This window comes from Chiloscyllium plagiosum, chromosome 35 (genome assembly GCF_004010195.1).
Source record: "Chiloscyllium plagiosum isolate BGI_BamShark_2017 chromosome 35, ASM401019v2, whole genome shotgun sequence".
NCBI classification, from domain to species: domain Eukaryota; kingdom Metazoa; phylum Chordata; class Chondrichthyes; order Orectolobiformes; family Hemiscylliidae; genus Chiloscyllium; species Chiloscyllium plagiosum.
Window position 1 is genome coordinate 20,204,066 of NC_057744.1, and position 14,490 is coordinate 20,218,555.

Genomic DNA, 14,490 nt, shown 5'->3' on the forward strand with positions numbered 1-14,490 from the left:
GGATGCTGCCTGGCCTGCTGTGTTTTTCCAGCACGACATTTTTCAACACTGGTACTCCAGCATCTGCAGTCCTCACTTACTCCTGATATCAATGGATGTCTGGCTGTCTAACATGACAATCTATAGTACTTCTACAGGGACTTGTATCTCAGATTCTGCTACAGGAACCTTGCTGGTTTAAAGCATAAAAGGAGATGAGATTTAACTGTTGACTGAATGCTAGAAATTAATGGTGGCTCAGTGGTCAGCATTGCTACCTCACAGTACTAGGGTCCTAGGATTTATTTCACATATGGGTGATTGTCTTTTGTGGTGTTTACATGTTCTACCTGTGTCTGCTTAGGATTCCAGCAGGTGCTGTAGTTTCGTCCCAAAGTCCAACGCTGTGCAGGTTAGTTGGAATGTCCATACTAAGTTATCCCATAGTATCCAGGGATGTGCAGGCTCAGTGAATTAGCCATGATTAATGCAGGATTATTGGGATAAGCTGGACCTGGGTGGGATGATCTTTGGAGGGTCAGCACAGACCCAGTAGGCTGAGTGGCATCTACCTGCATTGCAGGGATTCTACAATTCTTTTGAATCCTAGTATCAGATAACTGTTCTGAAATCACTCTTGGCTTATATGATTTCACAAGAATGGGTATTTAATTCAATGAAATGTATAAAACTAGTTTCGCACAGGACCAGAGGGCAAAATCTCACAATAAAAGCGTGCCAATTTAAGACTGTGATGAGATGGATTTCTTCTCTGAGAGGGTTGCCGGCCTTTGGAACTTCTTGCCATGGAGAGCTGTGGGTACAGAGTCCCTGCATATAATTAAGGCTGAGACAGAGTCTTAATCAATCATGGAATCAAGAGCTATGGGGAAAATGCAGGACAGTGAATGTGAAGCATGCCAAATTAGCCATGATCCTATTGAAGGGCAAAACAAGCTTGAGAGGCTGAATGGCTGACTCCTGTTCCTGTTTCTTACCTGTTTTATTGTCTTCTGGCCGTGATTACTGGCAAATGATGTATCAGTGGAGTTGATTTACTGTCACTTTTGCAAATGAGAATAATGACTTTGATGTCAAATGTTTAAAAAGATATAATTAGTTGATTTTCAGAAACTGCTAAAGGTGATATATATTACAAAGCTCTCATTTTCAAATACAGTCGGTTTTGCTATAACACATTAGTTCTGGTTTCGTGCAATCTAGCGTTATAAGAAAACCGCGCAATGGCCACGCCATTTAAACTAATGGAGCCAGAATCACATTATAGCCAATACACATTTTAAAATTATGCTTTAGAAACAATGTCCCCCAATTCGTCAATAGCGTTGCATCAAATTTGTGTTAACCAAATGTGCGTTATAGAAGAATGACCTGTAAGTGTTGCAAGGAAAATAGCTCTGGTGATTTTGTTACTAATCTTTTCTTTTTTTGGATAAAATTATTGAAATTTTATCTGCATTCATTTAGCCAGAGCTTGACAATTCTCTTTGTAAAGCATTAAATTGATGATGGTACATGATGACTAAATTAATCCCTGTGGTTTTGTTGGCAAATGTGCCAACTCATGAGGCACTAAATAAAATAAAGCACAGGATTCAAATTTGATTCTAAAATTGATTAGAGCTAGGACAAGTTTCAACAATACAACTGCCTGTCATTTGAAGAGACTTGACACAAGATACTACCCATGGCACTTCCTCCTGATAGGTTTCTCCTTCTTTGGAAACTTTTTTGGACATTGAGTACAAACTGACCCAGGTTCAGCTTGACTCCACTAGACAAAAAAAAGCAAAGAACTGCAGATACTAGAAATTACAAACATGAACAGATATTTCTGGAATTTCTTAGCAGGTCTGGCAGCATCTATGGAAAGAAGGGTCACTGGACCCAAAATGTTCACTCTGTTTTCTCTCCACAGGTGCTACCAGACTTGCTGAGGTTTTCCAGAAATTTCTGTGGGGTCACCTTGACACTGTGTGTTAATGAGATAATGACAATTTAATACATGATGTCATAGTTTTATGTATTCAGTTGCAATTTACAGGAATCAAAATGAGGAAATACTTTCCTGAGTTGCATTTGACACACCTCACTGGCAAGTTTGAGGACAGGAATGTGTGTAAAATGGAAAAAGTGACTTTCCCATTGCCTATTAACCTGCCCCTAAATGGTGTGAAGCTTTATGAGGGGGCAATAGAGGTGCCAGTGGCCTGATATTGTTACTCTTATGGCCAATTAATAGCCACTTTTTGACCCTGTCCTGTCCATTACAGGCGCTGCACAGGAGGCTCCAAAATAAGATAAGAAGAATGATGGTAGGAGCAAGGTACTGGTCTGAATAGAGCGTTCGCTGACTCACAGAAGATAGAGAGTGGGGCTAAAAAAATCTTTTTCAGGATGGGAGTGAGGGTGTGGTCAATTTCCACAGGGCTGAAAATGTGTTGCTGAAAAAGCGCAGCAGGTCAGGCAGCATCCAAGGAACAGGAGAATCGACGTTTCGGGCATAAGCCCTTCTTCAGGACTGAAGAAATTCCTCCTTCACTCTGAGGCTTCAGAGTGCCTGACTCAGGAGGGATATTATTGAATTTCCACAGGGGTCAGTGTTGAAATGATAAGTATACACATTTTTATCAACAAACTGGATGAAGGAACTGAGGGTATTTTGGCTAAGTTTGCAAATGATCGAAAAATAAGTGAAGCGACAAGTAGTGATGAGGAAAGGGTGAGACAGTGGAAGGACTTGGACAGGCTAAACGAGTAGACAAAGAAGTGGCAGATAGAATAGAATCTGGGAAAATGTGAAGTTATACTCTTTGGTAGGAAGAATAGATGTTTTGATTGATTTATTGTTGTTTTGCATGCAGATCAATGAGGAAAGGCTTCAGAAATCTGAAGCACTGTGACTTAGGAGTACTAGTTGAGGATTCTCTTCAGGTTAATGGGCAGGTTCAGTTGCAGTAATGAAGGTAAATACAATGTTAGTATTAATTTCGAGTATTTCAGAATACAAGAGCATTGATGTACTGCTGAGGCCCTGTATATGAGGAAGGATGTGCTGGTATTAGATGATCTTGGCGATGAAAGGCTAGTCATATGGAGAGTGGTTCAGGACTCTGGACCTGTAGTTGATATAGGTTAGAAGGATGAGGAGGAGGGATATTATTGAAGCTTGCAGAATGCTGAAAGGCCTAGATATGGAGATGTTTCCACTAGTAGGAGAGACTAAGACCCAAGGGCACAGCCTCAGAGTGAAGGAGGAATTTCTTCAGTCAGAGGATGGTAAATCTGTGAAACTCATTGCCCCTGGAAATTGACACTGGTAGCAGTGGGGAACAAGGAAATGGTTAAGGAACTGAACAATTACTTTGTGTCAATCTTGACAGTGGAAGACACGAGTAATATTCCAAAACTTCAAGAGAATGAGGGAGCAGAGCTGAGTATGGTGGCCATCACCAAGGAGAGGTGCTAGAAAAACTGAATGGCGTGAAGGTGGATAAATCACCTGGACCAGATGGAATATACCCAGAGTTCTAAAGGAGATAGCTGAGGAGATAATGGAGATATTAGTGGTGATCTTTCAGGAATCGTTAGAATCGGGGGGGTCCCAAAGGACTGGAAAATCACTAACATGACACCCCTTTTTAAAAAGGAAGTAAGGCAAAAGAGGTAAAATTATAGACCAATTAGCCTAACCTCGGTGTTGGGTAAAACTCTGGAATCTATTGTGAAGGATCAGATTTCTGAATACTTGGAAGTGTATGGTAATACAGGGTACAGTCAGAATGGTTTCATCAAAGGGAGGTCATGCCTGACAAATCCGGTAGAATTCTTTGAGGAAATAGCAAGTAGGTTAGACCAAAGAGAGCCAATGGATGTTATCGACCTGGACTTCAAAAGGGCCTTTGACAAGGTGCCAAACAGGAGGCTACTGAGTAAGATCAGGGCCTATGGTGTTAGAGGCAAGATGCTAGTATCGATAGAAGCTTCGCAGTCTGGCAGAAAGCAGGATGGCAGCCAGTGGTGTTCCACAAGGCTCACTGTTAGGGCCACAATTTTCCACTTTAGATATTAATGATTTAAGTGAAGGAACTGAGGGCATTCTGGCTAGGCTTGCAGATGATACAAAGTTAGGTAGAGGGACAGGTCGCATTGAGGAGGCAGGGAGACTGCAGAAGATTTGGTCAAGTTAGAAGAGTGGGCAAAGAAGTGGCAGATATAGTATAATATGGGAAAGTGTGAGGTCATGCACTTTGATAGGGAGAATAAAGACATGGACTATTTTATAAATGGGGAGAAAATTCACAAGTCTGAAGTGCAAAGAGACTTGGTAGTTCTAGTCCAGGATTCTCTCAAGGTAAACTTGCAGGTTGAGTCAGTAGTTAGGAAGGCAAATGCAAGGTTGGCATTTATTTTGAGAGGACTTAAATATAAAAGCAGAGATGTACTTCTGAGCCTCTATAAGGCTCTGGTCAGACCACATTTGGAGTATTGTGCACAGTTTTGGGCCCCATATCTCAGGAAGACTGTACTGGCCCTGAAGCATAATCAGACAAGGTTCACAAGAATGGTCCTCAGAATGAAGTGCTTAACATATGAGGAAGATTTGAGGACTCTGTGTTTATACTCGATGGAGTTTAGAAGGATAACGGGGATCTAATTGAAACATACAGAATACTGAATGGCCTGGACAGAGAAGATGTTGGAAAGATGTTTCCATTAGTAGGAGAGACTAGAATCTAAGGGTACAACCTTGGAGAAAAAGGAAGATCTTTTAGAACTGAGATAAGGAGAAACATTTCAGCCAAAGAGCGGTGAATCTATGGAATTTATTGCCACTGATGTCTGTGGAGGCCAGGTCATTAAGTACAATTAAGACTAAGATAGATAGGTTCTTGAGTATCAAAGGGGTCAAGGGTTACAGGGGGAAACTGGGAGAATGGGTTTAATAAACTTATCAGCCACGATTGAATAGCCTAATTTCTGCTCCTATGTCTTGTCTTATAGAAGGCTGTGGAGACCAAGCCATTGAGTGCATTGAAGACAGAGATACTCAGAGTTTTAATTAATAAGGAGGTCAAAGTTTATGGGGAAAAGGCAGGAGAATGGAGTTAAGAAATATGTCAATCACGATTGAATGGCAAAGCAGACTTGATGGACTGAATGGCCTAATTCTGCCCCTGTATTTTATGGTCGTATGGTGTAAACATATAGCATCCTTAGATGGGACAGTAGAGTAATATCTGGAGCTATATATTGCAGTTGACAGGCAGTACACTAAAGGAAGCTAAAAGCTGACATTCGGGTGCAGCAGGCAATGACATTTCTCTCTCGCCTGCCCTGGCATTGCAACTTTTAACACTTAGCAGCTGAACCAGTTTGAGGATTATTTTCAAGTAGAATTCCATAACTCAAAAGACATGGTTGCAGCTCAGTATCAAATTTGTTCTCTTTCTGCTTCAAAATCATCATTGTCTGGCAGAGTTGAAAATATGTTTTTTTAGATTACTTACAGAGTGGAAACAGGCCCTTTGGCCCAAAAAGTCCACACCAACCCAAACTATGGGCAATTTAGCATGGCCAATTCACCTAACCTGCACATTGTTGGACTGTGGGAGGAAACCCGGGGAGAATGTGCAAACTCTTTACAGGCAGTTGCCCAAGGTGGGAATTGAACCCAGGTCTCTAGCACCGTGAGGCAGCAGTGCTAACCACTGTGCCGCCCAGTTGAATGCACTTAAATGACCAGTTGTCAGACTCTCCTGATAGTTTGGTTACATGGCAGCCCAACCTCTGTTCCAGTTTCCTTCCTCAAAAAGAAAACATATCTGGTCTCTTTCATGCCTTCACTTTTAATGAGATTAAACACCAGTTTTAGATGCATTTCATCACCAGGTAAAAAACAGCAGAACAAAATAAAATTACATTTAGCCTCCATCACTCATTCTTCATGCAAAATTGACACAATTTCTTATGATTTCCCCACCCAAATTCTTAACTATTCCAGTACAACCACATTTTTGTTAGTGTGTCATCTATTACATTATCTTTTCTCAGCAAAGTGAGCAATTTTACATTAACATACAGCCAGTTACAGTTGTGTGGCACTTGAATTTCCAGTTGCATTACTCTCCTGGTATTTTCTTTCAGTTTATGGTCCAAAAAAGGGAAAATATGTGGTCTCTTACACACTGCTTTGTAAATCAGAGTTTCATTTTGTCTGAGATCAAACGCTCAAACAAGTTCTATTAATTAACATGAAATCCCCATTTCAAAAACATCTGCATGCAATTTCCTGGTGGTCAGCAACATATCATTGATTGACCATGTTTGTACTTCTAATTTTCCTTCAGCTGTATGTTTCATGCACATTTGATTAAAATTAAGGTGCACAAATGCTCACGTACCATTGACTGCTATAGTGACCCGTATTGCAACTCCATCAATCTGGTTGACTCACAGTCAAGATGGGAGGACTCTCTACCTCAGTGTGACTAAGATTTCAGTCATTACCTTTCAACAGAACAGTCGTTTTGAGGACAGTCATGGATTATGGAGGACTAGATTGTGGTTTGGATTTTATTTGAATACAGTTTTGTTTGATTGGGTCTTATTTTGTTTCACACATGTCTCTGAATTCATTTTTAGGTTTTAAATGTAGTATTAGCTGTTTTGAAGTAAGATGTTCAACATTCTGCATACTGTGTACCTGATGCTTACTGTACATACTCCATATTTTTATTGCTATTGATTCAGATAGTATGCAAGCCAGGCAGGATCGATAATCAATCCACAATATTAATTTTATCTCTAAGAACAATTATAAACCTACTTTTATGTGTTCCATCTGGATTCCCCTTTAACTAATTAAGTAAAAGGGTTTTGATTCATTGGGTCTGGTTTCTAATCTCTCGGTAGCATTTTCAATGTATCATACTTGTTTCAAATTCACCAGCATGGTCTCAGGAAAATCTCCAGTTCATCAGTACAGTTTCTGAAGATTCAGAGTAACACATTTACCCATCCTGCTTTGACTGCTCTGCTGTCAATGAAATCTGAAGCAGACCATATTTATCATTTCATTGTGACAGCTTTATCTTTAATAACTGTCAAAATGGTCTTGTGCAAATTGAAACAAAATCTAGTGGCTACAAACCTGTAGTTTAAACCTACCTGCAGTGTAATGCAAATTTGTGCTGAATTTGCAATTTCTTTCAGAGGGTTGTCTGAAAAGATAGTTGGTACTATACATGAAATGGATATGTTACACTATTAGAGACATAGTGTGGTTTTTTTACAGTTGTGGCAAAGGCACTTTGTTACTATTGAAAAGACAGACTTTTACAATGTATCGATCCATTCTGTAAACTTGATCTAGGTACATTCAATACTGACAGACTGTTCTGAACATGTAAAATGCTACAGATGAAGGCAAAATACTGTAGATGCTGGAAATCTGAAATAAAACCAGAAAATGCTGACACATTTAACATTTACACCTTTTCTACATCTCAATCCCTCGTTTTCCATTAGCACTCCCCTTGACTGGTCCATGTGCTCCTTCTCTCACATCATTAAAAATACACCATTTTCCAGCCCCTACCTGAAGAAATCTTTTCAAACTCAATGTTAACTCTCCTCCTCTCTTCATAGATGTTGCCCGATCCGATGAGTTTCTCCAGCGTTTTTTTATTTTGGTTTTGCTGTGGGGAAATACTACTTCGTCAGCATGAACTTTCTTACTTTTGATAACTGCAAAAAGGCCTTTTAGCATGATTAGTTATCACGCATACCATGGAGTGTGTTTTGTTTACAATCTAATTTGGAACTTGAAATGCAAATTGCCATTCTTGGTTTTTTACAAACATACAGATATATGAACATGATGGGCAGTTAAACGACAGATTATTCAAGTCAGCCCCACACTCATAATACTTGAAATACTTTTTGAAACTCTCCAATAGATTACAGACCAGCTCCCTTCTTTGTAGGTATCTATTTTTAGTTCTAACACTTCCATAAGATCTTCCACCTCCTAAAGGAGCAGGTTCATTTGGATTTACACGTTTCTATGAATATTGTTTGTGTCAACCAATGATAGGTTTCTAGAAGACTATCAGTATCTAAATAATACATAAAGAATAAACCTTGGAACATTTTAAAGTTGACTAAAAAAGTTTCTGTTCCTGTTTTTGTTTCTAACAGCGATCTGAAGCTGAGGGTACGAATTTTGATTGATGGAACTTTGATCATCTTCCGAGTCAAGCCTGAGGATGCTGGAAAATACACCTGTGTACCTAGTAACAGCCTTGGGCGTTCTCCTTCAGCCTCGTCCTACTTGACAGTCCAGTGTGAGTGTGGCCTTTGCGGGGAGGGATAGGAGGGCAAAGCCCCAGAGGTTTAACCTGCAATTATCTCAGCATTTGTCTACCTCAAACACTTTATTTTTCAAGTGCCACCAGTGAAAACGGTGTATCTTCCCAACCCATTGAAGTCTTGGACTTCAGACTCTAATATCTTGTTCATACTTGTAGCTTCACACCACCATTAAACAAAGTGAAGAAGACAATGCAATTGGCAATGAGCTGCAAATGTAATTTATCTCGTGGTAATATGTACTGAAATTATGCAAATCAATGTTAAATGAAACACTGACTATTCTTTATTTGTTTTACACTGTCATGCAATATTAAAGTTACCCCAGATGTGTTTGCAGCATAATGTGCAATAAGGTCCAATTATCCAACCACATGGAATCAGTAGTGAATCTGTAAACTATCGTGTTCAGACAACAATGACAGAGTTGAGGATATCACAGGTCATAACTCATTGGAATAATTTTAAGTCCTCTCTTGTTGCTAATATGCCATTCCTCTCATAATGACAATGTTGAAATATCTTCCATAATTTCTATTTCACACACTCCACGTTATTGCAACTGGAAACATATTTTCAATGTGCTTTTCAGCACTGTGATCATGCACTATATTTATCAGATTTCATATCAGTTATTTTCTGAAAGGGAGAGAGAATCTTTTAAAAATGCAGGTAATTTAGGCCAGTTAGCTTAATATTGGTCATTGGGAAAATAGTGAAGAATTTTGTTATGAATGAACTAACCGAAGTTATCAGTTAACAGAAGTCCAAACAGCTACTCAGAGTATATTCAATGTCGACACCAATTACTCCATATTCAAAAGACATTAACATAGTAAACCCCACTGTGTCTGCTGTGATGAACAATGTAATCAGGTAAAGGTTTGGCTTATTTTCATATTGTTATCTTTTAAACAGTTACTTTCCTTTTCCTCCAAGAATCATTAAACAAAATGTTTAGCTTCTAAGTGTTGATCATTGATAAAATAAACAGCAACCATTTGCCAGGCTCTTTGCTCATGTTCTATGCCTAATATAGTGCTTTAGCACATGTTGTGTTCTTTGCATTCTCATTCTTGATTTCTTAATCTATGCATATTGAAAATGGTTTACCATGGTGCCAATAAGTTAATTATGAACATTTGAGAAAAGCAAAATGGTAATGTTGTTCGAGCTCCTTCCAAACAAGCCCATAATGTAATCAGTATTATAATTTATCAAAAATCACCATTTGTTTAAAACAATTTAAATGTTTGCCAGATGTTTTGTGAGAGTGTGGGTAATGAGGCACTGTCATTGTGTGTTTCAAAGAAATTTCACATTTATGCAAAGCATCAATTCCTGGGATTTCCAATTTGCTCTTCCTCTGCAGCGCATGAATTAGGAATGATAACCTGGTGATTATGGTAATGACTAGTAAAGACAAATGTTATGAGTTCAGATCCCACCATGGCAAAGTGTGAAATGTAATAAAGATTGTGAATTGTGGATGGCAACAGGAATGACCTTGAATGACCTTTGCCATAAAAATCAATTTGTCTTTTGGACAAATCTCCTAATTTTGCCTCAAGGCCCCACATGACAGTGAGGAGCAATTTGTAAAATTGACTGAGCAGATATATGACCAAGAGGTTACTCAACATAGGAAGAAATTCTTCTAATTAAGAATGCTGCACCATTCAAGCAGATCTTGGCAGACCTGCTGATCGTCAACTCCATTTTCCTGCATTTACTCTACAGCCCTTGATTCCCTCAATGATTAAAAGTCTGTCCATCTCAGCTGCAAATATACAAAATGATCCAATCTTCACTGCCCTCTGCAGTAACAAATTCCACAGATTCACTAACCGCTGAGAGAATAAATTCCTCCTCTGTTTTAATTGGGTAGCTTCTTAGGCTGAGACTTTACCCAATAGTTCTCAACACACCCACAAGGGGAACAACATCTCAGCACCTAACTTGTTCAACCCTTAATAATCTTCTATGTTTCAATAAAGTTGTCTCTGATTTATCTAAACTCCAACCATCCTCATGAGTTAATCCTTCCATTCCTTGGTTCAAACTATTGAACGTTCTTGGGACTGCCTCCATTGTTTTGTTTTCGGTGCTTAATTCGTTATCACTGTGGTCCTTCAGATCTTGTTCTTATTAGACTTATTCATAGTGGTTAGATATAACTAAGTCACTACATCATTTCAACGGGGAGTCAGGAGTCAACCATATTGTGTTGCACTGAGGTTACATGTAGGCCAGCTCATGGAAAGATAGAAGTTTTCCTTCCCTGATGGACATTGGTGAAAGATGGATTTGTCTCATGATGACTGTTACTGATGATGTTTTTCATTCAAATTTGTTACAGAACATGAGTCCAGGTTGACCTTCAGTTTAAGTGTGACCTGTTACTTTGATTGTTTCACTGGGTTTTAATAAATTGCTAGGTCACTATTCAAACAAGTTGTATTGCTTGCTTGTGATTTAGTTAGAGACTGCTTTTCTAGCTGATACAAACAAGCCAGAGGTGACTGTTATGGACAAAACCATAACAGATATCGATCTAATGCCCATCTGAGTGAAACAAAAAATCTTACATTCAGAATCTGGAACAGTCAATCCAAGATAATGTACTAGGCTGTGACTGGAATAAATCCTGTCTCCAAAAGCATGCTGTTATTGCGTTGCATCTAGTAATTGATAGTTGTTCATTGGAGAAAAGTCAAAACTAACACAACCAATAATTGGCACTGTCCTAGATAAAGGATTTAACCACTCAGTGCCCATATTCTAGGAAATGGCACATCCAACCTCTGATTGTCTATTGGGATGACGATACATTTAATTTTGGCAATCTCCATCAGTGATTTGAAAATTCAGCTAATTACTGAGATGTCATTGGTTAGATCAGAAATTGGACAATCTGCTTGGAAGGGCAAAAATTAGAACCATTTTACAGTCATCCATTTAGGGAAGCATTAGCACCAGGTCCCCCTGCTCTACCTCTTAAATCAACTCAAGTTGCCTGGTCCAACTTTTCAGCACTTGACTTTGTTATGGACCAGGCCAAACCCCTTCAAAACATTTCAAGAAGGCAGCCCAGACCCTAACTTTTCTCGTTGTTTTAAGCAGGTGTAGACTGGATATTCCAGGAGGGATGCAGCTGGCCCAATCACTTCATTTCAAACAAAACAGAATTTATTTGCAAGATTACCAAATGAAACACAAACAAAAGAAAACAGAATACAGAGAAACTTAACTATTTAAAAACCCAATTGACTCTAACTCAACTTAATGATGTTATTCCAAATACTTGCAACATCCCGATAAATATCCCCTTGGCAAAAAAGGTAAAATCAAACATAGGTTCCTACAGGAGAGATGTCAGAGAGAGAGGATCAGTATGGAACGGTTTCTTTGACCAGCAGCCTCAAAAACTGACCAGCAGCTGCAAAACAGCCAGACTACTAAAACCAAAACAAACCAGAGAAAATCTGAGCTGGGAGAACTGGCCATTCCCTTTTCATTGTACAAGTGTTTTATTTTAAACTCAAAAGCCTTTTTTCTGAGGCAGTACCTGTTAGCTATAATCAGATTGGCTCAAAACCCATCCAAACCAGACACATTGGAATCGATGCATTTATGACCACTTTGAAAACAAAACACAGACAACCTAACCTTGTTAAAGTAGTAGCATCTTCACATCCTTAGCTGAGCCTTGTTTCCTCCACACTGGAACAGTTTACCACATTTGAGAATTTGTAGCCATGCAGATTTTTAGCCTTTTGTTTTTAACTTACAGGTTACCTTTAAAATGACATTACTGTCTTTTTTCCAAATCTTCCAAATCCTTCACTGTCCAGATTGTTTTTGATGTTGTTAAGGCAGGATTATATCAGGCAGAATCCATAGGTGCTTATGTGATAGACGTTAGCAGGATTGGTCAATAATGAGGAGGATTGAAACAAGTTACGGGGGAAATTTGTAAACTTGCTGAATGAACTAATTGGCAAATAAAGTTCAACATGGGTAAATATGAAGTCCAATATCCTTGATCCACAGATAGAAGACTTGCATTCATATAGCTCTTCATACAGATTCAGCAATGCAAGATCTGTTTACAGCCATGAAGCTATATTTAAAGCAACTGTGGGATATGTGGCAGCTAATTTACACACAAGCTCACATAATCAGCAATGTGCTATTGACTATACGATCTGTTTTGGTAATCTTTTATATCAACTTAAGAGGGCAGTCAGAGCTTCAGTTTAACACCTTATCCAAGAGACATTAGCTCCAACAGTACAGCATTCCATCAGCACTTCACTGGAGAGCCAATTTGTGGCCAAGTCCTGGAGAGGGTTTGAATTTATAACTTTCTGAGTCAGAGGTAGAAATGCAAATAACTGAGCCACAACTAACATCCAGAATTAATGACAATCTACTGAGTGTGTTTAATCTAATATAGTTTATGTTTAGCAATCAGGGATGAAATTTTTTCAAGGGCTGTCCTGAGACTTTCATATAAGCTACTTCTTTGATTTTAACGACAGTCTATTAGTTTTCAGGGATGGAGTATAAGAAGGTAATGCATTTTGGCAAGAAAAATAGAGGAGCTGAATACTATTTAAAACAACAAAGACTGCAGAAAGCAGTAAGGAAACAAAGAATTTCAGAATCTATGCAAAGTCTCTAAAAGCAAGCATACAAGTTCAGCAGGCAACGCAGTAGGCAAATGGAACATTAGCCTTTCCAGCTCTAATCACATGTTCCACAGACTGATAAGATCACGTGAATGTGCTTCTATCAAGTATGCACAAACCTGGAAGATTTTAAGCAGACAGCTATTATTTTTAATACTACATCTCAGATCTAAACCTCAATTTAAATTTAACAATTGATGCATTTGCTATTTATTTATGTTTTAGTAGCTCCTGAACTTATTCAACCATAAGATTGATATTCCAGACTCCTTTGCAAGAAATTTCAAGTGTTACTGACTCTCAGTTAGTGGAGTCTTCCTTCATCATCAGGTTTAAAATTACTCTGTCCTTCAGAGCCTCCCTCCTCACTCTTCAAAGCTTCAGTCTCTCCCTTCCGCACCACTGCAGCTTTTTCCGCACCCCTGCTCCCTGTGGTATCCTTCTCCCATCCTTGCAGACTTTTTCCTCTCCCTAATCCTCCTGCTGGTACCTCCTCCGCAAGGCCTATAGATGCCCTTCTGCCCTGGCACTAGGCCCTACCCTGGGAAAAGCACACCCCTCCATTCTCAGAAGAAGGTCTTTCCTGGCTCAGCAACCTTTTCACTGGCATGGCCAACTATCTCAAGTGCTCAAAGGTCCTCTAGTGACAGCTAATTCTCTCCTGAGGTTGCTGTTGATAGGTTCACTAGTGAGAACCAGCCTGTCATTGTGCAAACACCTCTTTACCAATTCGGTTCCTCCTACACCTGAGACAACTTTTCCCTGATTGGTCACCTCGATAGTTGAAATTCCACAGATCTTTGAGAGCAAGTTCACCTATGGCCTGCATGTATCTTGAGCACTGGTTTACTGTGGATTTATGCTCCATTAATGAAACAATACTGGACACAGTGTGAGGAGAGGAAAAGGAATAGGATTAGACATGCAAACCTTTGCAGTATATTACAGTATATTTTGCAGTATTTATCTCCTCCTCTTGTACAGGGCAGGCGTTCTATGTAAGGGCATTTTTTTGATCACTTGAAGACAACTAGGCTGCCCTATATTAAACTTGTTGACATTTACGAATTTTCCTTCTTTGGGAAACATAGACTGCTTCATTTTGTGAATGCAGACTTGAATTTCAAACTCCTGAAAATAAGGTATGATTATTCCACCAGGTTTTAATGTACAAGATAAATCATTTTTGCCATGGCCTCATTTATAAACTGGGCAATTGCTAGACCTGTTTATATCATTCTCTATATCTTTTTGTCCCATTATGTCTTCTCTAATGCTGTTGACCACTTCCTCTTTGCATTAGCCACCATACTGTATTTCAGATGGGGGACTGGGGCAGGGTAGTGGTGTATTGGTAATGTCACAGGGTTAATAATCCAGAACATCAGGTTCATCTTCACATCATGGTAAATAGTGAAATCTG

At 39.1% G+C, this 14,490-nt stretch overlaps 1 protein-coding gene across 6 annotated transcripts in view; it reads left to right on the forward strand.

Annotated features, from left to right (window-relative positions):
* igsf9bb (immunoglobulin superfamily, member 9Bb) overlaps window positions 1-14,490 on the forward strand; it is a 648,281-nt gene that overhangs the window by 521,777 nt on the left and 112,014 nt on the right. For all 6 annotated transcript variants that reach the window (XR_006309378.1, XR_006309379.1, XM_043676763.1 and 3 more), the window contains exon 7: window positions 8,203-8,348. Coding sequence is in view for 4 of the 6 variants with exons in the window: in XM_043676763.1 (XP_043532698.1) it covers window positions 8,203-8,348 (146 nt within the window). In the remaining 2 variants the exon portion in view is untranslated. The remainder of the gene's footprint in view (window positions 1-8,202; window positions 8,349-14,490) is intronic.